This window comes from Megascapheus bottae, chromosome 4 (assembly GCF_031878675.1).
Source record: "Megascapheus bottae isolate mThoBot1 chromosome 4, mThoBot2.hap1, whole genome shotgun sequence".
NCBI classification, from domain to species: Eukaryota; Metazoa; Chordata; class Mammalia; order Rodentia; family Geomyidae; genus Megascapheus; species Megascapheus bottae.
In genome coordinates, this window is record NC_143512.1 from 64258060 (window position 1) to 64284613 (window position 26554).

General features: G+C 39.9%; 1 protein-coding gene, 1 non-coding gene and 1 pseudogene across 3 annotated transcripts in view; 2 read left to right on the forward strand and 1 right to left on the reverse strand.

Moving 5' to 3' along the window:
* Positions 1 to 26554, reverse strand: part of Wdr70 (WD repeat domain 70) — a 192754-nt gene that overhangs the window by 125173 nt on the left and 41027 nt on the right. For both annotated transcript variants that reach the window (XM_090332029.1, XM_090332028.1), the window contains one exon: positions 16772 to 16925. In XM_090332029.1, the coding sequence (XP_090188155.1) occupies positions 16772 to 16925 (154 nt within the window). The remainder of the gene's footprint in view (positions 1 to 16771; positions 16926 to 26554) is intronic.
* Positions 1040 to 6279, forward strand: LOC150064569 (zinc finger and BTB domain-containing protein 9-like; annotated as a pseudogene).
* LOC150064570 (U6 spliceosomal RNA) lies at positions 4483 to 4589 on the forward strand. The gene has a single exon (XR_016535333.1). It is a non-coding gene; the product is annotated as a U6 spliceosomal RNA (small nuclear RNA).

Here is a 26554-nt window from a genome sequence, read left to right on the forward strand (position 1 = left end):
CCCAAGACTCAACAATACTAATCACATGAGGGTATACCACAAAAGAAACTCTCACTCATTCCTAGTAGGAATGATTCAGTTTCTGGGTAAGACAACCAAGCTATGTGTGATAAAACTAAATACAGTCTGGTTATGCAATCAACAATCATACTACTAAAAATTTACACGTTTGAAAACATGCCCATACAAACCCTAAACTTATTTTTTTTGTGTGCCAGTCCTAGGGCTTGAACTCAGGGCCTGAGAACTGTCCTTGGGCTTTTTCCTCAATGCTAGTACTCTGCCACTTGAGCCACAGCACTATTTCTGGCTTTTTTCCCATGTATGTGGTGCCAAGGAATCGAACCTGGGTCTTCATGCATGCTAGGCAAGCACTCTACCACTAGGCCAAACTCTCAGCCCCAAACCCTAAACTTATATGCTTAAAAAACTTTATTCAGAAAGCTTTCTTGGCAAAACCATGTTTGCCATTAGTACAAATGGAGGGCATAAGAACAAGAAAAGATTCAAGTATGTTTTTGGTTTTATCATCTGATGAATGGCATTTATTGAGATAAACATGATAAAGGCAAGAAAGACAGGTCTAGAAAAAGTATTACAAATTCCTCATGTCTACTATACAAGGTGAATTTGTCAAATAAGTAGCTGATAATACAAGATAGAAGACAAGGTAAAAGAAACAAGTATACATATAATTTACCACTGTCTTAAGGCCATGGTATAAGGCCATATGGCCCGATGAGATCTAGCAGAAAACAAGTATAAATATTAATGAGGGCTCAGCACTAAGCCCTCATACATTCTAGTAGTCTGAGGATGAATGGAAAATAAGAAATAAACAAAAAAAAGAATAAATGGAAAGCTGTAAGACAGGAGAAATTATAAACTGTACTAGTTAAACCAATGTAATAATTATAATCCTTGGGCATAATAAAAAAATTTTGATGTAAAGAAAGAAATAATATTTCAAGGAAAGAGAAATCTTGTCAAATGCTGATGTGAGTTATAATAGTACAGGAACTACAAATAAGCGTTGGATATGATGGTAAGAGAAGCTGGGAGTATGGCTTAGTGGTAGTGTGCCTGCCTAGCATGCATGAAGCCCTGGGTTCAATTCCTTGATACCACATACACAGAAAGGGTTGGAAGTGATGCTGTGGCTCAAGTGGTAGAGCTCTAGCCTTGAGAAAGCTCAAGGACAGTGCCTAAGCCCTGAGTTCAAGTCTGAGGAGGAAGAGGAGGAGGAGGAGGAGGAGGAAGAGGAGGAAGAAGAGGGAGAAACAAGACAGAGAAGTGAATTGTTACCTCAATTCTGTGCAACTAAGACACTGAAAAATAACAATTACATTGTTGGTTCATTAAATCTATAGAAGATTTTTAGCCATCTGAATTCAACATCTTTCAAAAACAAAAATTTATCTATGTTTTGAGAAAAAATATTTTTTCATGATTAGTAGTTAACAGGTTATCCAAATCTAATTTGTTCTACTAAATATCTATCTACAAGTCAGGATACCCTCATAACCAAGGCATTCACAGCACTTGAGAACTCAGATACTAAACTACCCTAGCTTCCAAATCTAGCAACATGACTCCACACTCTCATTCTTTTTCTACTTAATGCTGTCCCATGTCCACTACAATCTCTGCCTGGTGTCACAATGTGAAACACAAGTTTACTTCCTAGTGAGTTCCTACTTTACTAATTCACTCTCCTCACTCCCAAACTCAGGGATTCTATAAATGGCTGCTACTCATTTCAGTCTTTTCTACTATATTCCTTTTTCCTTATTCAAATATCAATATAATATATACCTAGCTCATGATATTGGAGGCAGACCCCTGAAAAAAACTCTTTTACTGATACTTGTTGATTAAACCCAAAATACTATATTAGAATATTAAGAAAAAATTCTTAGGAGGACCAAAAGAAAATGATACCTAATGTTTACAGAAAGAAAAACCTTAGCTGTTGAGAAGCCAGAATAAGAATACATATAGTAAGTTACACCAAGAAAAAGAAAAGAAAAGAAAGTCCAAAAGACTAGATGTTATCTCTTGTTTGTAAAGAGAGGAGCATGACAAAGGCAATGGGAATGTTAAGTGCCCCTGTGTTAAAACAGTGACCAAAATTAGTCATAACAAAATGAAGTTCAAATAAGGATGCTTAAATGGACTAAATAGATTCAGTACCATGGTTAACATTACTGGGAAAAAAATTTAAAGTGACACCTACTAAAAACCAGTTAGTGACTACAACACTTTTTCATAAACTAGTTTTTCCTCTCCCCAACTCTGCTACTTTATGTAAACACAGGCCCTTGGGGGAGGAGGGGAGAAAAAGAGATGTTTCCTTTATTTAATAGCCCTTAACTGGAAATTGCCTGGAAGAATTAAGCAACTCCTGTTTCTGTGCTCTACTTTAAAGAGAGAACATCAGTTACTCATGACCAGTATTGGTTATACACACACACACACAACACACACTGCTAATCTGTACGTAACTATCCATACTATTGTGGCCCTCCCCACTGATAATAGCTAAGAAACAGCTACCTATTGGGGATGGGAATGTCATTTGTAGTCACAGATTGAGGTGATGTTCCATGACTCAAAAAGTGAAAATGCCCATGTTTGGTAAGGTCATGTTTGGTAACAGTCAACCTTTGTGAAAGGTTAATAGGCAGGAAGAACACACTACAAATTCTCATCCAAAAATTCTTAATCAAAATCCTTTCACACATTCAGTAATCACTAAATCTTTCTTTTTTTTGGAGGGGAGGGGAGTCCTGGGGCTTGAACTCAGAGCCTGAGCACTGTCCTTGGGCTTTTTCAAGACTAAAGCTCTACCACTTGAGCCACAGCATCACTTCTGGCTTTTTCAATGTATGTGGTACCAAGGAATCAGGCCCTGGTATTTGTGTATGTTAGGCAAGCACTCGACCACTAGGCCAAACTCCCGGCCCCTCAGTAATTACTATACCTTTTGAAATTATCACAAAATTTTGTGTAACAAAAATTTTTTTGCTGATTCTGTTCATAGCTTTAATTTTCGAACCTTTTTTTTCATCTGAAGAGTCAATGTCATGTTGTACAACACTGATGGCTCACACCTGTAAACCTAACTACTTAGGAGGCTGAGTGAGATCTTAGGATCAAGATAGAAAGCTAGGGCAGAGAAAAGTCTATAAATCTTTTATCTCCATACAATCAGGAAAAAGCCGGAAATGGAAATATGGCTCAAGTGGCAGAGCTAATATTCAGTGAAAAAGCTAAATGAGAATGTGAGGCCAAGTTCAGTACTGGCAAAAAAAGAAAGAATAAAATCCATATTTTAAGCTTTACAGGCCACCTGGTCTCTGCTATAACTTCTAACTTCTTAATTCTACCGCTAGAACACAAAAAGAACTACAGACAATAAGAAATTAATGAATAAGGAAGGCTATGTTCCAAGAAAACATTTAATCATGAGAATGGAAGTTTGATTTGATCCACAGCTCATTGTTTACCACCTCTTGTTACAGCTCAACACTTAATTGCTTCTATGAGTCAAGAACCCTAAAGTCAAAATACTTGTAATTTCTGAGCAATATTAATATTCATTTGAACATATCAAAAAGAAATCTATTCTTTGACCTATCAATGATAAACAGCAGTAATTATGGCAAATTCTGCCATCACTATAAGTGGTTCCTCTTCTGAAATCATGTACTCTTGATATTTCCTGATTTAGCAAATATTTATAACTGCAGGTTACAGACTTTACATATAGGCTCTTATAAAATACCTATCTTTCAATTTACTGACTTTTCAATTTGCAATATACTAAACTTCAATCAACATCTAAACATAACTCCAAATGTCTTTTTGTTTTACTTATAACAACAAAAAAACTTGTATTCTGGAATAACTTCCCATTCAACCTCTTCAATCACCTTCTAGGTCCTTAGTAAGGCATATGAATACACAAAATCATCATCTCCAAAAATTTGCTTTTTTGTTGTTGTTGTTGCCAATCCAGTGGCTTCATCTCAGGGACTGGACACTGTCCCTGAGCTATTTGCTAAAAGCTAATGCTCTACCACCTGAGCCACAGCTGCACTTGCAGCTTTTCTGGCAAACAGAGGTAAGAATCTCATGTACTTTCCTGCCTAGAATGACTTCAATCCTGTCTCCTAAATAGCTAGTAGGATATGCCAGTGGCTTCCTGCCCCAAATTTATAGACACTCTTAATGTTCCCACAAATTATTTTAGTAGTATTTCTCTCACAACCATCAACAGCTATTCTACTTCTTTTATGATGTACTAAAGACCCATCCCTTGTTTGTTATTTTTCTCTACACCACATTTTTGGAAGCAAATTCATTGTTAGCAGGTTTTACCATGTAGATAGACTAAATAATAACTAAATCATGTAGTCTTTGAATAAGACTTCCCTAAATTTACCTTTTATGCTCAGATTTTATTCTGAGAAATGAGAAGTGCTCGCTTCAGCAGCACATACACTAAAATTGGAACGATACAGAGAAGATTAGCATGGACCCTGCACGAGGATAACATGCAAATTCATAAAGTGTTCCATATTTTTAAAGAAAGAAAAGGAAAAGAAAAAAAAAGAAGAAAAGTTACTGCCTGGGGTGGAATGATTGTTGTCTGAGGAGACACGTTTCTCCTCATCCATACAGCCCTCTGTGACTTTCATTTCTACTCCCCATAGCCTTCACGCTCAGTTGAATCTACCTTCAGACTTGCGTTTTTTCTCAGACCTCCAGGAATTCTCTGCCTTTCCTAGAGGCCGTGGATTCTTCTACTACTTTGCCTCCCGCTGCAGCTTCCCAGATGTGCAATCCAGGCCCTAGAACCATCCAGATTGAGTTCCCTCATTATAGCTCCTCGCTGCTGGAATCCCTGAACTACCACAGTCTAGAGGGAAAGCTCTGTGATGTGTCTCTTCTGGTGCAGGGCCAGTATCTTCGAGCTCACAAAGCAATGTTGGTTGCTGCTTCTCCTTACTTCCATGACAAGTTGCTTCTGGGGATGCGCCAGGACTCATGCTGCCTAGTGTCATTGAAGCTGATGCCTTAGAGGGGCTGCTTCAGCTCATTTATTCAGGGCACCTCCACCTGGCTCTAGATGCTCTCTGCTCTCCCTGCCATCTCCTTGTAGCCAGCGGCCTTCAGATGTGGCAAGTAGTAGATCAATGGTCAGAGATTCTTAAAGAACTAGAAATCTCAGGGAGTGGAATTTCAGCTCATGGAGTCTCCTACCACACGGTTCTTCCCACATCCTTTCCAGGAGGCTGGTGTATTCACTCATCCCCTTTCCAGGTCCCAGTACAGTCCTCTGCTTCTACAGAGAGTCCAGCTTTTACTGAGGGTCCCACTGGAGGGGAGGGGAGTGAACTGGGAGAAGTGTAACAAATTCAAGTAGAAGAAGATGAGGAAGATGAGGAAGAGGAGGAGGAAGAGGAAGAGAAGGAGAAGGAGGAGGAGGAGGAGGAGGAGGAGGAGGAGGTGGTGGTGGTGGAAGAAGAGGACCAAGGTTCAGAAACCTCATTATCTCAGGCTTCTCAACCTCAAAGAGTATCAAGGAGCTTTGCCCATGCTTGAGAGTCCCCCCCCACACACCCCCCCCCCACATCCCCAGCCCTGCTGCCTATAACTGCTCCCGGCAGGCATCCAGAGGGCGAGAGTACACCAGTTGAGTCTGCTGCCCCTCCCATTGCACTGCCTCTCAAAATCTTCTACATTAAGAAGGAACCCTTTGAGCCTAAGGAGGAGATAGGAGGTGGAACTCAGTCTGGAGGAATAAAAGAGGAGACCAAAACATTTCCTGGAAGAGATGCTGAAGGGAATAGGGAACAACATCTGGAGGAGGGGGTCCATCGTGAAAACCAGTGGATCTTCATGGGAATGAAATCCTGTCTGGAGGTGGAGGCCCTGGAGGAACAGGGCAGGCTGTGCATGGGCCTGTAAAGCTGGGTGGGACCACACCTGCAGATGGAAAATGCTTTGGTTGCTTATGTGGGAAGCGGTTTGCAATAAAGCCAAAACGTGACCAGCACATCATGCTGACCTTCAGCCTTCGCCCTTTTGGCTGTGGTATCTGTAACAAATGTTTCAAGTTAAAACACCATCTGACAGAGCACATGAAGACTCATGCTGGAGCATGCCTGTCTTCATTGTGGCCGTTGATTCCAAGTTCATGCCTGTTACCTTCATCACCGAGATCTGTGCAAGGGCCTCGGTTGGGCTACTGCCCACTGGACTTACAAATGACTGCTCAGGCCGTCCACTAATTTCAAGGACAAATAGCCACTGATAAGGATGGATACTTAGCCTTCTGCTCTGAAGTATGAACCTCAGCCCAGCAGACTGGGAAGCTTAGATTTCTCACCAGGTTTTGGTAACCCCACCCCCATTTAGGGAAGTGGCTTATAAGCTATACTTAAATTGATCACTTGCCCCTGATGGACTTTCTTTTTTGTAGTCTTAATATCCATTGAGAAAATAAGAAGGTTGGAGAAGAGGTAGAACACAGTGTTGAGGAGTTAAAGGACCTGGTGTCCAACTAAGGATATGTTTGACTTGGAGCTGTGATGTTCTGAGACTAAGCTCTAAGCTTCTCCTCGTTATTGCTGGAACTGTGAGCATAATTCTTTCCCAGAAGCCCTTCAGATTGTACCATGCTTTCCCCTAGTAAACATCTTTCTATTACCTTTTTATATATATGTAAATTGTAGTTGAGCACTTTAACAAAATTAAGCATTTCATGTGTCATTCCTAGAACCCTCTTTAACAGAGGATGTTCCCCTCAACTGCTTGTGCCTCTTGTCTACCCTTTTCCACCACTGACAACTTATATATTGACCACAGTGATGAATGCGACCAGTGAACTCAGGAGGTGGCAGCTGACCCTCATTGTTTTCAGGGTGGTTCTGTGTTTCAGAGTGCTCTGTGAACAATCTGCGATGGTCAGAGGGACTCAGGGCTGAGGCCACAGATGCTAAAGATTACAGGGTAACTGCACAGTAGAACCACACTGACTCACGTTCCATCCCACCCACATTTGACAGAGGTAGCCCTTTTACTGAGAGGTGGAGGATAGATACTAGAATGAGGGTGGAGGGAGATGTTAATTGGCATAATTAATTTCTTCAAATAAACTTTACCCTGAAATCTAAACTGGAAAAAAAAATGACAAAAGTAAGCTGAGGATATGGTTGACTCATGTTTATCATCCTGGATATACAGGAGACTAAGACTACAATTTCAGGCCTGACAAGAAAACTCCCTGAATCCATGACATACAAACCCTCAGTCTAATCTTAATTATGTTCTAAAAATCTAAGTGCCAATGATTGTATATAGATTCCCTTCTTGAATACTTGTTTGTTAAACACATCATTTGAAATATGATATAAAAATGAATGTTAATAAATTCTTTAATTTAAAAAAAACTCCCTGAGACACTATCTCAACAGAGAAAGCTAGATGTGGTTGGAGAATAAATCCACTAGGATTTGTTATAGTTTGAGAAGGAAAAAAAAAACACCAGATTCCCAATAAACTCAAAGCTCTGAGTTCAAACTCACAAAGTAGTCTCAACATTTTACTTAGATATAGCTATAGCTAGTATCCAAATTCAACCCTCAAGTTCTGATTCCAGTTTCAAATCATCCATAGACACTCAAATTTTTCCCACACTTTTTTGCCAGAATTGTTTTTTGGGTTTTGGGGGTTTTTTTGTTGTTGTTGGTTTTTTTTGCTAGTCCTAGGGATTGAACTCAAGACCTGGGTACTGTCCTTGGTCTTTCTCAAGGTGCTTAGCACTCTACCACTTGAGCCTCATCCCACTTTTTCTTTGTACGTGGTACCAGGAAATCAAACCCAGGGCTTTGTGCATGCTAGGGAAGCACTCTACCATTAGGTCACACTCCCACTCCTGGTGCTCGTACCTCTCTGCCCCCCATCCCCACAAGCTTTTTTATTTGCCTTTTTTAAATTAAAGAATGTATTAACATTGATTTTTACATCATATTTCAAATGATGTGTTTAACAAGTATTCAAGAAGGGAATATCTATATATAATCACTGGCACTTATATTTTAGAACATAACCCCCAGCTTTTTTTAGGAGCGATCTTGCAATGTGGTTCAGATGGGTTTCAAATTCAAGTTTCCTACCTCAACTTCTTAGGTAGCTTGACAATTAGGCCACCAAATCTGGCTTCAGAAATCACTTAATTGCTCACCTGGTTAGGTAGACCTGCTAAAGATAATCTTTAATTCACATCCACATTCAAGGGGAGAAACTTTGGAGGATTATCTTAGAATTCTACCTACAATAAAAGCTATTTAGTGGGAAATGCTCTGAAGTCAAAAAAAAAAAAAACAGATCTGTCCATTTGCATCTCATGACTTTTTTTTCTGGCCAGAGCTTGAACTCAGGGCCTGGATACTGTCCTTGGGCTTTCTCAAGGCAAGTGCTCTACCACTTCAGCCACAGTACAACTTACAGCTTTTTCTGTGTATGTGATAGTAGGGAATCAAACTCAGAGGGGCTTCATGCATGCTAGGCAAGCACTCTATCAATAGGACATACTCCCAGCCCCTGCACTCATGATTTTTAAATATATTTATTTTAAATATATTTACAATATTATTATTTATATTTATATTAGGTTTATCCACTTGCTCTTTTTGGTCTAGAAAGGATAAAACAGCAGCAACAATGAATATAAACAAGGACCCAGGTCTTTATTTCGACATTAATTCCCTTTTAAAAGCAGTCATGGAAACTGAATGGTGGTAGTTTATACCTGTAATCCTAGCTATTTAGGAGGCTAAGATCAGAGGATCACAGTTCAAAGCCAGCCCAGGTAAAGTCCAAGAGACTTCTATCTCCAATTAGCTAGAAGTGGAATTGTAGGTCGGGTGGTAAAGAATTAGCCTTAAAAGAAAGAACTTAAGGAGAGCTCATAGGCCCTGAATTAAAGCTCCAGAACTGCAGGGGGGGGAAAAATCATTGATCACTAAGAAACAGATAACATAACAGGAAAAAAAAAAAAAAAACATAAAATAAGATTAGAAACTTGTGTTTTTTCAGAATTTAAGATTCCACCCCTCACCCCCTCCAAAAAAAAGGGGGGGGGAGTAGAGCCAATGCCAAGGAGTTTCTATTACATAAAACTAAACCTAGGAGTTAGGAGTTTGGCCTAGCAGTACAGTGCTTGCCTAGCATGCAAGAAAATCCATTTGAATCCTTGGTACCTCATACATAGAAAAAGCTGGAAGCGGTGCTGTGGCTCAAGTGGTAGAGCTCTAGCCTTAAGAAAGTCCAAGACCCAGAGTTCAAGCCCCAGGACCGGCCAAAAACAAAGGTGGGGGGGTGATTCAGAAAATAGAAAGATATACAATGTCAAATCATTGAATTGAAACCATCAATTAAATTGTTTAAAGAAATAAAATAGGGCTGGAAGATTGGCCTAGTGGTAGAGTGCTTGCCTAGTGTGCACGAAGACTGGATTCGATTCCTCAGTAATGTGTACACAGAAAAAAGCCAGAAGTGGTGCTGTGGCTCAAGTGGCAGAGCTTTTAGCCTTGAGAAAGCTCAAAGACAGTGCTCAGGCCCTGAGTTAAAGGTCCAGGACTGGCAGGGGGAAAAAAAAAAAAAGCAATAAAAATAGCCAGGCAAGGTGGCTCACACCTAACTACTCAGGCCTAGAGTTCAAGTCCCACAAACACGAGAGAGAGAGAGAGAGAGGAGAGGGAGAGGGAGAGGGAGAGGGAGAGGGAGAGGGAGAGGGAGAGGAGAGGGAGAGGGAGAGGGAGAGGAGAGGGAGAGGGAGAGGGAGAGGGAGAGGAGAGGGAGAGGGAGAGGGAGAGGGAGAGGGAGAGGGAGAGGGAGAGGGAGAGGGAGAGGGAGAGGGAGAGGAGAGGGAGAGGGAGAGGGAGAGGGAGAGGGAGAGGGAGAGGGAGAGGGAGAGGGAGAGGGAGAGGGAGAGGGAGAGGGAGAGGGAGAGGGAGAGGGAGAGGGAGAGGGAGAGGGAGAGGGAGAGGGAGAGGGAGAGGGAGAGGGAGAGGGAGAGGGAGAGGGAGAGGGAGAGGGAGAGGGAGAGGGAGAGGGAGAGGAGAGGGAGAGGGAGAGGGAGAGGGAGAGGGAGAGGGAGAGGGAGAGGGAGAGGGAGAGGGAGAGGGAGAGGGAGAGGGAGAGGGAGAGGAGAGGGAGAGGGAGAGGGAGAGGGAGAGGGAGAGGGAGAGGGAGAGGAGAGGGAGAGGGAGAGGGAGAGGGAGAGGGAGAGGGAGAGGGAGAGGGAGAGGGAGAGGGAGAGGGAGAGGGAGAGGGAGAGGGAGAGGGAGAGGGAGAGGGAGAGGGAGAGGGAGAGGGAGAGGGAGAGGGAGAGGGAGAGGGAGAGGGAGAGGAGAGGGAGAGGGAGAGGGAGAGGGAGAGGGAGAGGGAGAGGGAGAGGGAGAGGGAGAGGGAGAGGGAGAGGGAGAGAGAGAGAGAGAGAGAGAGAACACTAGTTATCTGAACAAATATTAAATATTTTACTTCCTAGGAAAAATAATTCACCAGTAAGAAGGTATGACTAATATATTACATCTCCAAATAATAAAGAACTTTTTTGGAATAGCTAAACATCAGAGTGACTACACATATTACTTAAAAATAAATATAGCTTTGAAACATTTTCCCCAAAGTTTCTTATAACTCTCTTAATTTCCGTAATTATAGTTCAGTCATGAAAAAGTTTCCCCTATAAAGTTCAAACTTTGTAGAGTGCCCTGAGCCTGCATTCTTCACTTTAGTCATATAATGCAAAAGGGTTAAAGGCAATTCCAGAGAAGGGTACAACCATAGACAAATTCATAAAGTTAATAACAAGATTACATCATGAAAGAAAAGTTAATAATGAGATTACATGATGACTACCATAAGTATTCACTTATTAATAACCTACTAAAACACTTTGAATTTAACATCATAAAAGTTATAGAGTTAGGATTTATAAGATTATATTGGCTTCATGGTCACACATTTCTAGACTATAGGCCAGAGACCATATGAATAACAGGCACAGCATGTGCCAAAAAGTTGAAGAGAAATAGAGGAAAATATTCCCCACTTGGAAACATTGTACCAAAATTCTAGTTTAGATAAAGGAATTTTAGATGACACTATAACCACAGGGTATGTGACCTTTCCTTTTCCTTCCCTTCCCCTCCTACCTTGTAACTTCATTACTTTTTTCCCTTATAAAAACATATACTCAAGCTAAAGACTATAATTAAGATAACAGAAATACTTCCCAGATAAGTAGTAAGTGATAATTGTTTATGAGAAAAAATGAAAATAAAAGTATAATTTTTAAATCAAAGTGAAGATAAGATTTGCCAGGTTTAGATAAGTTAAAGCATTCAGCTATACAGTAACTAAATAGTTACTAATAGTTTTTCATATATTGGTAAATAAATTAATGCTTTGCTTTTCTTATATTTCTATCTATATTTTTGGTGTCATTGTCCTTTTTCATAGTCGTTTCACTATATGAGCTATAGATGTTAAGTGAGAACGCACTGAGTCTATTTCCTTCTTTTGATTCTTGACTAAATTTTCAACTCACTAAGTCTTAGTATGGTTTTATAACATAATCATCCCAAGGGAGATAAAATAAAATAATTTAAGATGTGCTTAGACACTAGCAATGAAAAAGAAAACATTCCCTTCCTCATACTTTCTTAGAAGGACTATCATAAGCAAATTTCTTTTCCTTTTCTTTCTTTGGTTTTTTTCTTTTGGACAGTCCTGGGGCTTGAATTCAGTGCCTGGAACTGTTCCTGAACTTATTTTGCTCAAGCTAGTACTCTATCACTTGAGTCATAGTACCACGTCTAGCTTTTTCTGTTTATGTGGTACTGAGGAGTTGAACTCAGGGCTTCATGCATGCTAGGCAAACATTCTACCACTAAGCCATAATCACAGCCTACAAAATTCTTTTTTTTTTTAAGTAAGAAAAACAAACCTTTCATTTGTATAAACTAGATATTAGAAGTTTTTAAGGTTCTGCAAAGCCTCAAAAAAAGAAGTGTCATAATATTTTTAATATATTATCAGGTAGAGAAGGTGATCTGTAGCTTCAATCTCTATTTTCTTAATAATAATACCTTCAAATGTTCTTTGTAGAATAACTAAGGTAATAAGAAATTCTAGTGAAATATATTTTAAAAGCAAGAACACTGAAGCCAAGCCACCACTGAAATTTAAAAATGAATTTGGGGCTGGGAGTGTGCCTAGTGGTAGAGTGCTTGCCTAGCATGCATGAAGTCCTGGATTCAATTCCTTGGTACCACATACTCAGAAAAAGCCAGAAGTGGTGCTGTGGCTCAAGTGGTAGAGTTCTACCCTTCAGGAAAGCTCAAGGACATTGTTCTGGCCCTGAGTCCAAGTCCCAGAACCAGCCAAAAAATAAATAAATAATAAAGAGTGTGTGTGTGTTTGTGTGTGTGTGTGTGTGTGTGTGTGTGTGTGTGCGCGCGCATGTATTAGTCCCCTGGCTTTAACTCAGGACTTGAGCACTGTCTCTAAGCTTTCTGGCCAGGGAGAACACTCTACCACTTGAGCCACAACACCACTTTAGGCTTTTTGGTGGCTAATTGGAAATAAAAGCCTCAAAGTTTCTTGCCTAGGATAGCTTCAAATGGAAATCCTCAGACCTCAGCTAGGATAACTGATGTGTGCCATCAGTGCTCAGCTTCCTTCCTAACTCTTACTTTAATGCAAAATAGTTTGAAACACACTGAACTAATCTAATGGCTTAACTAGATGACCTAAAATAGATTACAGCCAGTTCCTATTATTCATGGAAGTTATCGTTCCATGAACACTGAATTAGAAAATACAGGGGCTTCTGCAAGCCTCTAGTGACATTAGCAACCAACCAGTGAAAAACCTTGTTTGATGTACAAAGAACTTGGTTTTTTAAGAATACCTCATTAAATGTATACTGTTGATTCATCAATGTCGAACCACTATCTAAGGGCACTTTAGTTATCCCTTAATGGAGCTTTATATGATGCATATATTTTTTCTTTAAGGCATATCAGACTTCTTTATGCTTAGAAACAACAGACATCATTAAATATTACTCCAGCATTCTTCTTGGGATCTATTTTAGACAGCAAAATCACAAAAAGAAAACACAGTACAAAATAGATCATATTAAAAATACTGATTTCATGGGGCCGGGAGTTTGGCCTAGTGGTTAAAGTGCTTGCCTAGCATGCATAAAGACCCGGGTTCGATTCCTTGATACCACATACATAGAAAAAAGCCGGAAGTGGTGCTGAGGCTCAAGTGGTAGAGTTCTAGCCTTGAGAAAGTCCAAGGACAGGGCTCAGGCCCTGAGCTCAAGCCCAGGACTGGCAAAAAAAAAAATAAAAAAAATAAAAAATAAAAAAATAAAAATACTGATTTCAGTGTAAGTGAAATATAATGATTATATTTTCTAAGGCAAATCTCATGTAAGATTTTAATTAAGCCACAAACCATGAGAATTGCTATATATGAAGAAAAAAGGCGGGTAAAAAGATAAAAAAAATCAATTAAAATAAAGCTCAAAATTCTAAGAAAAGCACATCTGTGGTAGACTACATTACTGCTAATCTATCTATCTATCATCCCACTCTATACCTACAATCAGGCGTTGGGATTTCCTTGCCATCACTATAAGAAATATATGCCTTCAAGGGCCCAGGTGTGGTGGCTCACATCTGTAATCCTAGTTACTCAGAAGGCTGAGATCTGAGGATCGAGGTTCAAAGCCAGCCTGGGTACTAAAGTCTGTGAGACTCTTATCTCCAATTAACCACCAGAAAACCAGAACTGGTGCTGTGGCTCAAGGGGTAGAGCTGAAGAGCTCAGAGACAACGCTCAGGTCCACAGCAAGACCCATGGCCAACACACACATACATACACACACATTCACTCACTCTCGCGCGCTCTCGCTCTCTCTCTCTCTCTCTCTCTCTCTCTCTTTCTCTCTCTCTTTCTCTCTCTCTCTCTCTCACACACATATATACATATACATATACACACACGTACACACATATATATGTGTATATATAAATCATTTTGTGTGGGAGGGTGGGGGGTTCTAGGACTTGACCTCTGGGCCTAAGCACTGGCCCTGAGCTTCTTTTGCTCAGGCAAAAGTTCTACCATTTGAACCACAGCGTCACTTCTTTTGAGTAGTTTATTAGCGGGAGAAGTCTCATGTAGTTTCCTGCTCAGGCTGGCTTCAAATCATAATCCTCAGATCTCAATCTCCTGATTAGCTAAAATCATAGGCGTGAGGCACTGGTGCTTGGCCTCTATAAAAAATCTTTATATAGGGCTGGGAGTTTGGTCTACTGGTAGAGTGCTTGCCTAGCATGCACGAAGACCCGGGTTCGATTACTCAGTATCACATACATAGAAAAAAAGCCAGAAGTGGTGCTGAGGCTCAAATGGTAGAGCTCAAACTTTGAGAAAGCCCAAGGACAGAGCTCAGGCCCTGAGCCCAAGCCCAGGACTAGCCAAAAAAAAAAATCTTTATATAAAAAAGGTTGATAAAGGGCCTGGAGTTTGGCCTAGTGGTTAAAGTGCTTGCCTAGCATGCACGAAGACCCGGGTTCGATTCCTCAGTACCACATACATACAAAAAAGCCGGAAGTGGTGCTGAGGCTCAAGTGGTAGAGCTCTAGCCTTGAGAAAGTCCAAGGACAGTGCTCAGGCCCTGAGCTCAAGCCCAGGACTGGCAAAAAAAAAAAAAAAAAAAAAAAAAAAGGTTGATAAGGGAGCCAGGAGTTTGGCCTAATGGTAGAGTGCTTCCTTAGAATGCACGAAGAACTGGGTTCGATATCTCAGTACCACATATACAGAAAAAGCTGGAAGTAGTGCTGTGGCTCAAGTGGTAAAGCTCTAACCTTGAGATGGCCCAAGGACAGTGCTCAGGCCCTGAGTTCACACCCCAGAACTGGCAAAAAAAAAAAAAAAAAAGTTGATAACGACCATGTTTCTATCTTATTCTGAAGCCTAGAATATAGTAGGTGGATAGACTATTTCCACAGTTGGCTACAATTTCTCCCATTCCACACAATCTTTATAGTTTCACCTCACCATTCACCAATCAAATAGTGGACCCTAGCTTTCTTTACCTCAAATTTGAAGTAGCTCTATGATATCACAGGGTCTGAAGCCAAACATTAAGAGTTTGACCTAGTTGTAGAGTGCTTACCTAGCACAGGGTTTGATTCCTTGGTATCACATACATAGAAAAAAACTCAAAGTGTTGCTATGGCTCAAATGGTAGAGCTCAGGCCTTGAGAAAGCCCAAGGACAGTGCTCAGGCCCTGAGTTCAAGCCCCAGGACAAGAAAGAAAGCAAGCAAGGAAGGAAGGGAGGGAGGGAGGGAGAGAGGAAGGGACGGAAAGAACAAAAGAAAAGGAAAGGAAAGAAACTTAAGATTTTTTGTTTTGGTTTTATAAAACCTAGATATCAAGCAAGTAATCAAATGTTACCAGGGAAGTTTGACTGTGAGAAGGCTCAGAACCCAGCATAGACAAGAAGAGAGAGTAAAAGAGCAACAATAAACACAAGAGCAAGAAAGGTAGGGCTAAGAAGAGTGAGAAAAATGTCACAGGATCTTGATTCAACTGTAAACTTACAGTCATCCCAGTGTGCCAGCTGATGCTATGCAAAACAGAACACCCTTCTGATCAAACCACAAGATTGTAAGAATAAGTTGTTATAGTTTTAGTATATCAACTTTTAGAATATTATATGACAGTCAAGGTGTTAATAAATCTGTACTGGCCAGCCAGGTAAGGTGAGCCACACCTCTATTCCACATTCAGAAAGCTGAGTTCTAAGCCAGCTTAGGCTACATAACATGATCAAAAAAGAGAAAGTGAGCCAGATACTGTTGGTTCATGCCTATAATCTTAGCTACTCAGAAGCCACTCACGATCCAGGCAGAAAGTTGACTAGATTCCAATTCCACCTCCCAAAAAGCAGCAAAAGACAGAGTTGGGAGATTTGATTCAAGTGTCATCTTATCAAGCATATGAGGGTGGGGAGAGGAAGGCAACACACACAGAAAGAGAAGGAAGGAAGGAAGGAAGGAAGGAAGGAAGGAAGGAAGGAAGGAAGGAAGGAAGGAAGGAAGGAAGGAAGGGAGGGAGGGAGGGAGGGAGGGAGGGAGGGAGGGAGGGAGGGAGGGAGGGAGGGACGGAGGGAGGGACGGAGGGAGGGACGGAGGGAGGGACGGAGGGAGGGACGGAGGGAGGGACGGAGGGAAAGCAAAAGACAGAAAGAAAAAGGCAGAGAGAAAGAGAATCACAGAGATTAAAGAAGGGAGTAAATTCATTATAAATTAAGTTCACTGAAATACTCTGTCTGAGAGAGAGATTAAAGAAGGGAGAAAATTCATTGTAAATTAAATACACTGATATAATCTGGGGGAGAGAGAGAGGCAGGGGGAGGGAGGGAGAGAAGAAGAGAGAGGGGAAGGGAGAGAGATTAAAGAAGGGGGAAAGTGCTTGTAAATTAAGTTTACTGAAATATCAACTGAAAGAGAGATTAAGGAAGGGGAAATTCATTGTACATTAAGTTCAATGAAATATTATGTTTGAGAAGAAGGCGAAAGAGAAGGATATGGGGGGGAGAAATTAAAGAAAGGGGAAAATTCATTGCAAATTAAGTTCACTGGAAAATTATGTTTGGTGCTTACCTTAGTGTTGGCCATGTCCACAATATACTGGTCTCCCTTTATACATTCCATTACTTCAAAACCATCTCTGTCAATCACTTTGGCCTGTGAGCTTCCAGATACAACAAGAATCATGTCTCCTGTGTTACTGTATTGTAATGATTTAATCTGATGGCTTTGAAAAAGAAAAAGTCATTTAATGAGATACTGTATATAAGTCTGCCAACCAAAGTTGGCAATTTTATAAAATATCAACCTCAAATAGTTTTTCAATGCACACTAGCTATCCCTAATATTAGTTCTCTCTCTCTACTCTGCTTAGCAATTCTCAAATTATATCTTCCATTCTTTCAGCTTTGAATGTTCTGGTTCCTTTCCAGAAGACACAAATATAAACTGCTCAATCCTCACCAACTAATGCTATAAATTCATCTACTCTTTCTGACCAAGGATCATGGATTCCAACCCTGCCAGTTTCAAAAGGAATTCCTACTATCTTCTCTCTTCTCTCCTTCATTCAGAACTGTTTAATTTTTGTTTGTTTTGGTGTTTAACACTTATTCATTTCAATATCCAATATCCTTTTCCACCCTCGTCCTCAAACTAAACCTGAACCTAAGCCGCGTTAATTTTCCTGCAAGTAGTTTTAATATACTCCAGATGATCCATGGTGGCATGATGTTGATGTTGAATCAGGTGTCCAAAAAATAGAAATATATTATGAGACTCAAGCTCTCTATAAAAATAAAAGATAATTCCTATAAAAGACAAGAAGTATGGAAAGTACATTTAGACAGACACATGAAAGTAGATACTAAGTATGAAGCACTTCATATAATGTTATTCACAGAAAGTATCAACCTCAAAAGTAGAAATGAATAGCCATGAAGACAACGTTTTTTGGTTCAGTTCAGTTAGCATCATCTACCCTCTGTTGTTGTAGGCTTATAAATTAAACTACCACAGTGACAGAAATAAAAGTGGCACACAGGAATGGAAAGTAACTCTCCAAAATTGACTATTATTGCTGCTAAAGTTCCAACCTGCTGATTAAAGAAGCATACCTGGTACTCTTTCTCCTAAAATCAATACTAAACTAACAAATAAGCAAAATGTATGTGATTAATGATAATACTCATATAGGAGAACTTCAAAAATGACAGTTTACACTAAAAAAGGGGGGCGCACAAATATTTTAAATACAGTCACGAAGTTGAGAGTAAGCTGAGTAAGCTATGAAGATACTTGAGGGAGAGTATTCCAAGAAAACAGCTGCCAGAAAGACTGCAGCAAGTGTATAGCTGACATTTTCCCAATGTAGCTAGAGTAAAGTGAGGAAAATGATAGGAGCTGGAGATAAGGTCAAAATGTCCCCAGGTAGGGAGACTCAAATAAACAAGATTAAAGACCCCCACAGGAACAATCAGAACTGATATCCAAGAAATTCAGTCCATTATGAATAAGTACTACCAGGGCCTATATTCAAAGAAACAAGAAAATCTAGTAGAAATGGATGATTTCTTAAATATAGGCTACCCACATTGAACAATGAAGATGTAAACAAACTGAACAAACCAATCTCTTACAATGAAATTGTGGAAGCAATCAGGGAAATGCCAACCAAAAAGAGCCCAGGTCCAGATGGTTTCACTGCAGAATGCTACAAAGACGTTTAAAGATGAAGTAACACCTATACTCTTGAAACTCTCCCGAGAAACAGAAGCAGAAGGAGCAATACCAAACTCATTTTATGAAGCTAGTATTATACTCATCCCAAACCAGGGAAAGACCCAACAAAAAAAAGAAAACTACAGACCTATCTCTCTAATGAACACAGACGCAAAACTCCTCAATAAAATATTAGCCAACAGAATCCAGAAACAAATTTTTAAAATTATAACTATGATCAAGTAGGCTTCATCCCACAGATGCAAGGCTGGGTTAACATTCGCAAATCAATCAATGTAATACATCACATCAATAGAGCTAAGGATAAGAATCATATGATAATTTCTCTGAAAGCAGAGAAGGCATTTGACAAATTACAAAATCCATTCATGTTGAAAGTACTAGAGAAAACAGGAATAAGAAGTACATTCCTTAAAATAATTAAAGCTATATATGACAAACCTATAGCCAGCATTATACTAAATGGTGAAAGACTGGAACCATTTACCTTAAAATCAGGAACTGGACAGGGATGCCCACTCTCTCCACCTCCCTTCAATATAGTGCTGGAACCCTTAGCCAGAGCAATAAGTCAAGAAAAAGACATCAAAGGGATCCACATAGGGAAAGAAAAAATTAAACTATCTCTATTCGCAGATGACATGATTCTCTACTTGAGTGACCCAACAAACTCCACTCCTAAACTCCTAGAATAAACCACTTTAGCAAAGTGGCAGGATACAAAATTAAACTTCAGAAGTCAATAGCCTTCTTGTACACCAACAATACACAAACAGAAGGCCAAATCAAGAAAATGATCCCATTTGCAATAACCCCCAAAAGAATAAAATACTTAGGAATTAACTTAACCAAAGATGTAAACTATAAAAGCCTAACAAAAGATATTAAAGAGGACACTAGGAAATGGAAAGATATCCCATGCTCATGGCTATACTGCCAAAAATTGATACACAAATTCAATGCAATCCCCATAAAATCCCAAAGACATTCTTAACTGAAATAGAAGATACAATCCAATGGTTCACATGGAACAAGAAAAGACCTAGAATAGCCAAAACAATTCTAGCCAAAAAGAGCAATGGCCAAGATTTTGAACTCAGACAATGACAGTTGCTGGTGGAGTTGTGGAGAAAAAGGAACCTTACTGCACTGCTGGTAGGATTGTAAACTAGATCAGCCACTCTGGAAAGCAGTGTGGAGGTTTCTTAAAGAATTAAAAAATGACCTTCCCTACGATCCCACCATACCACTTCTGGGCATCTACCCTGAACATCATAACCCAAGATATGATAACAACACCTGATCAGCTATGTTTATCTCTGCACTATTCACAATAGCCAGGCGATGGAAACAATCCAGATGCCCTACTGCAGATGAACGGATACAGAAAATGTGCTATATATAAACAATAGACTTCTACATAGCCAACAGACAAAATAAAACGATGACATTCTCAGGGAAGTGGATGGGAGCGAATCATGTTGAGTGAGACAAGTCAAGACCAAAGGAACAAAAGGCACATGGCATACTTAATATGTGGCTATTAGATCCAAACAGTACAAGAGCGAGGACTCAATATTTGCATACCCAATGCTATGGACATGGTACTGGAAATATAAACACAACTACATAGACATAAAAACCTATGACTCGGGCTGGGAGTTTGGCCTAGTGGTTAAAGTGCTTGCCTAGCATGCACAAAGACCCGGGTTCGATTCCTTGGTACCACATACATACAAAAAAGCCGGAAGTGGTGCTGAGGCTCAAGTGGTAGAGCTCTAGCCTTGAGAAAGTCCAAGGACAGTGCTCAGGCCTGAGCTCAAGCCCAGGACTGGCAAAAAAAAAAAAACTATGACTCTATAGATGCAATGTTTATTACATAGATTAATATGTATCTATGATATACAAACCCTTAGCCTAATTTTGATTATGTTCTAAAAACTAAGTGCCAGTGATCATATATATAGAGATTCCCTTCTTGAATACTTGTTTGTTAAACATGTCATTTGAAATATGATGTAAAAATCAATGTTAATAAATTCTTTAATAAAAAAAATGCCTCCAGTTAGGGCAATGTAAAGCATGGGAGTGGGCAATTTAAGCTACTGAATGGATTTTATATTTTCTGAATGAAATGAGAAAAAATACAGAGTAGAATGATGAACTAAATGATATAACTTCAACTAAACCACTTTGTTGTATACCTAGAAAGCTAAGAATCCCAGCCTTTTAAATTCATTTCTAAAATTAAGCATTTAGTTGGAAACAGTTATAAGCAAATAACTAGCAATAAAATTGCAGAAGGGGGCAAGGCAGGGGGAAGACTGTGCATACATATGTACATCAGTCTTTCCTTCCAGCCTGCCTGCATGATTCAGTGGGGGGAAAGTCCTATTTACCCATTTCCAAATAAATTTAGTATCTATAAATTAACCTTAAGATTTTATACTACAAAAGGTGAACTTTTAATTACTTTTTCATTAAAAAGTAATTTAACCAAAAATGGTCATTATAAATACAGGAAACATAAATGTTATCAAACATGTGAGACCACAAAATGTCTAGAAATAGAAGACTATTAGGGTTGGGATTGTAAAGCAACAAATTGCAAAGAAAAACTTGGTTTACTTTAAGGACTATTTATTTACTTAGGGAGGTTATTTGAAGGTCAAATGAGCTTGGTTCATGTCAATATCCTAGCTAAGAGAAAGGCTGGAATTGGAAGATTGAGGTTCAAAGCCAGCCTAGAAGAAAAATCCAATAGATTCTGTCTCAAATTAACTAGTCAAATGCCAAATGGAGACATGGAGCAAGTAGCAAAGCACCATTAGTCAAAATAAAATAAGTCCAATGAAGTCAAACAATAGAATACTCAAAAAGGCTATTATCTAGGCTCCAGAAGAGTTATCGTTCCTTAGCCTTAAGCAATGTGACAACTGCTCTGAGGGATCACAGTAAAGGAGGTACCCAAATACTACTCTTCAGTATCTGCTGCTCCCAAGTCTGACTTACCATTATATGATTCAAATATTCTGACTTTGCCTCTGTTGCTCTGCTAATTTACCTCTACACCTCCCACTGTTTATTTAAGCTTTCGTCTGCCTCATGTCAATGGCATCAGAGTTAGTCATGCTGTTTTCTCTGTTGTAAATCTTCACTCCTACTGCTGTCCACTTCCTTACCCATGTCTAACATCCAAAGTCCTAAGAAAACAGAGCATCAGGCCAGGAGTTTGGCCAGTGGTAGAGTGCTTGCCTAGCATGCACTAAAACCAGGGTTCCACACCTTGGTATCACATACATACAGAAAGTGGAAAGTGGTGCCATGGCTCAAGTGGTAGAGCTCTAGTCTTGAGAAAGCCCAAAGACAGTGCTCAGGCCCTGAGTTCAAGCCAAAGGGAAAGGGAAAGGGGGAAAGGAAAAAGGAAAAAGGGAAAGGGAATGGGAAAGGGAAAAAGGGAAAGGGAAAAAGGGAAAGGAGGAAAAGGGAAAAGGAAAGGGAAAGAGAAAGGGAAAGGGAAAGGGAAAGGGAAAGGGAAAGGGAAAGAGAAAAGGAAAGGGAAAGGGAAAGGGAAAGGGAAAGAAAACAGTGGCTTATGCCTGTAATCCTAGCTACTCAGGAGGCTGAGATCTGAGGATCATTATCCAAGACAGCCCAGGCAGAAAAGTCTATGAGTATCTCCAAATAACCAGGAGGAAAAAAAAAGCTGTAAGTCAAGTTGTGGTTCAAGTGGTAGAATGCTAGCCTTGAGCAAAAGAATCTCAGAGACAGCATCCAAACACAGAGTTTAAACCCGAGGACTGGCCCCAAAAACATAAAATAAAATAAAAATAAAAACAAAAAAAAATAAAAATCAATATAGGTGATCTCAGTTCAGAGAGGCTCAACCACTAGACTTTATATCATGGTTGGCCTTAGATCAAATCCACAGGATATCTCAAGATGCATATATAAATATTCCAGAATCTGGGAAATTCTGGGATATCAAACACTTTTTGTCCCAGGTATTTCAGATAAGGAATACTCAACACCCAATTATTCCATGCAGTAGAAATGATACAATTTGAAAGTAGAGGGGAGACCTTATGTGGGAGGAAAGGAGAGAGAGATGGAAACAGATAGAGAAAGTGAATAAATTATATATTTTCAACTAGAAATAATTATAAAACTTTTGCAAACAAAAAATTATTGGGATTATACAATGTTAAAAAATATAATAAATGGACTGGGAGTCTGGCTTGGTGATAAAGTGCTTGCCATGTACTTTACTTGGGTTCGATTCCTCAGTACCACATACATAGAAAAGCCAGAAGTAGTAGTGCTGAGGCTCAAGTGGTAGAGTGCTAGCCTTGAAGAAAAAGCCCAAGGACAGGGCTCAGGCCCTGAGTTCAAGCCCCAAGGACTGACAAAATAATAGCAACAACAACAAGGACCAGGTGTTTGGCCTAGTAGTAGAGTGCTTGCCTAGCATGCATGAAGACTCCAGCTCCATTACTCAGGACCACATATATAGAAAAGGCGGAAGTGGTGCTGTGGCGCAAGTGGTAGAGCAATAGCCCTGAGGAACGTCCAAGGACAGTGCTCAGGCCCTGAGTTCAGTACCCAGGATTGGCAAAAGATAAAATAAAATAAATAATAAGAATAATAACCTCAGAGACAAAGAAAGCTATCACATCAGCAATTGTGCCCTAACCCTTAGTGTGGTAGTACTAGGAGATGAGGTTTTTAGCAAGCAGTAAAATATAAAGCAGGTAATGAGGGTGAATTATGAGAAGCTTAGGGGAAAAAAAAAAGAAGAGGAGGAATGGCCTACGAAGTTCTAGTTTCATGGAGCAGAGAAGGTGTATGGGAAGAAAAAGGAAACAGCAAGATGGCCATCTGCAAACAAGAAACAAGAAAACATGCCTTCATCAAGAAATCATTCAGCTAGGGCCGGGAGTTTGGCCTAGTGGTAGAGTGCTTGCCTAGCATGCATAAAAGCCCAGGTTCCATTTCTCAGTACCACATACATAGAAAAAGCTGGAAGTGGTGCTGTGGCTCGAGTGGTAGGTAGAGCTCTAGCCTCAAGGAAAGCCCAAGAGTAGTGCTCAGGCCCTGAGTTCAAGCCCCAGGACTGGAAAAAAAGAAGGGAGGGAGGGAGGGAGAAAGGGAGGGAGGGAGGGATGAAAGGAGGGAGGGAGGGAGGGAGGGAGGGAAGAAGGAAGGAAAATCAGCGAGCAGTTTACTCTTGGACTTTAAGCTTCACAAAGTATGAAAAACACAGAGCATAGGTCTGGTACAATCCAAAATGTCCCTAAGATTTTTAGAGGTAAATGACCACTGACTTCAGCTTCAAGTCACCAGCTACATCAACCCCTAACAAGAGTCAGCCACTACTAACTAGCAACTCCTGCTCCAAATTTACAAAGACCATACTAAAAATGTTGAAATTTTATCAGTATCTTTTGTCAGTCGTGGGGCTTGAACTCTGGGCCTAGGTGGTGTCCCTGAGCTCTTCATCTCCAGGCTACCACCCTTTCACCCTACCACTGGGCCTGAGCATTTTCTCTGAGCTCTTCAGCTCAAGGCTACTGCCCTGCTCCTTGAGCCACAGCACCACTTCCAGTTTTCTAATGGTTAATTGGAGATAAAAGTCTTATAGACTGAGTGCCTGGGCTGGCTTTGAATCTTGATCGTCAGATCTCAGCCTCCTAAGTGGCTAGGATTACAAGCATAAAGCACCTTGCCTGGCCTTAAATACTTATTCTTGAAACAGACATTCTTAACGTAAAAATCAACGTTGATTTCAATGGCAAAGACAATCAAAGAAATATCTGATCCAGGCACTGGTGGCTTATACTTATAATCCAAGCAACTCAGAAGGCTGAGACTTAGGGAATATAGGTTCAAAGCCACCCCAAGCAGAAATGTCTGTGAGACTCCATCTCCAATGAACTGACAAAATGATCAACTAGATATGTATCTCAAATAATAGAGAACTAGATGATAGTAAAAAAGCAAAATGAGAGCTCAAAGCATTGAATTCAAGCCTCAGTACTAGTATAAGCAAAATAATCTGAGGGACTCTGAAATTACACCTTAACATCCACTATCACTATGTCAAGACACATAAGAAACTGAAGCTAAGCTGGGTGTGGTGGTTCACACCTGTAATCCTAGCAAATCAGGAGACTGAGATCTGAGGATCAAAATTCAAAGCCAGCCTGGGTACAAAAGGATCTGACACTCTTATCTTCAATTAACTTCTAGAAAATGGGAAGTGGGACTTGACTCAAAGGTGGAGTGGTAGCCTCGAGCTGAAGAGCTCACGGACAGTGCCCAGGCCAAGTTCAAGACCTATGACCCACAAAAAAAAAAAAAAAGAAAGAAAGAAAGAAAGAAAGAAAGAAAGAAAGAAAGAAAGAAAGAAAGAAAGAAACTGAAGCTAAAAACCAGATTCCCATAAGACTAAATAAATGGAAAGAGGAAGAATAGGTGAATTCGGTCATAATACTCAATGTATATATATGGAAATGGAACTAGGAAAATGGAGGTGATGGTGGAGGTTAGGAAAACAGAGGAATTATGAAAGGAGTGACATTGATCAAGATGCTTTGTACTTATAAACTCACAGGTTAAACTGAAACCTCTTTGTACATCTACTTAAAGATAATAAATAACAACAACAAAGAATGGAGCCTAGAAAAGCAAAGATAGAACTAGCGTCCCAAGAAGACTTCCAAACAACAAAAGTACCTCCAGCCTCAAAGCATCCTTTGTAAAAGACTGACAGCAAGAAATCTTTAGCCAAATTCAGGCCAGGAAAACAAATTTAAATGTACTAAGAAGTACATAATGGACTTAAGTGTGTCAATAACTTATAAAACTTCCTATTTGAATACGTATACCATATATTTATTTCTTGTCTGCCAGTTCCAAATTTTCTCTTTACTGCCTGCTCTGTAAAAATAGGCTTCAGTGTATTAAATATTGGCATTTGCTAGAAGGTGTTGGAAAACTGTTACAGGAGAAAAAGGTTTTCATTCCAAAAGTTAGTGTGCTGCTCTTGGAAAGCTTCTGTACAGTGTGTAGATTTTCCAATGTCCATCTCCAGCAACATGTACCATTTTATCCACATCAGGCTCCTAGAGTACATACTAATCAGAAGTACCCACTCGATTCTCCAGCACATTACTCAGGCAATGTTACAGCAGAAGGACTCTGGCAAGACAGATTTCTGGAATAGTTTGGCCATCACAGCACTACCACTTCTTCAGTGACTCAAAGCCATGTCCATTCAGAAAAGAATCTCAGTCCTGGCGGCTCTTCTTTGAATGCAGATGTAGAAGATGTTTGTTTTACCTTCTATACCTATATACTTTACATTCCCTTTACTTTTTACCAGTAAATCTGTCATTACTCAAACTATTACTAGAGACAGCCATCCTTCATATGAAAGTTTTCTTGCTCAAAATTCATGTGATTTCTCTATCCTAATTAGACCTTTACTGACAGGCCGAATTTCAGGCCATCAGGACTTGTGAAAATTATGGCTTACTTAAACCAATACACACACACACACACACACACACACACACACACACACACACACACACGCACACATCACTAAACACACCAGATTTGTAATAATTAGGAAATTCAGACTGCTTAAGCGGGGTCTTTTTTTTTTCTTTTTTTTTTTTTTTTTTTTGACCACTCCTGGGGCTTGAACTCAAAGTCTGAGCACTGTCCTTGGGCTTTCTCAAGGCTAGAGCTCTACCACTTGAGCCACAGCACCATTTCTGGCTTTTTTTTTTTTCTATGTATGTGGTACAGAGAAATTGAACCCGGTCTTTGTGCATGCTAGGCAAGTACCCTACTACTAAGGCAAACTCCTAGCCCCAAAAAGGTCTTTAAAAAATGGAGAAACAGAGGCCAGGAGTATGGGCATTGTCTATTCTGGTGATTACTTTTTGTTTTAAAAGGGAAATGACCATCTTAAAAACAGCAAAGAAGAGAGAGTAGAAACAGTCAGCCTAATTTCTCTGGCTACTCTACCAAATTGTAGATTTACATTTGGAACAAAACTTAAAATCTCAGCAAGACTACATTATTGTTCATTTTGCTCTTTAGTTG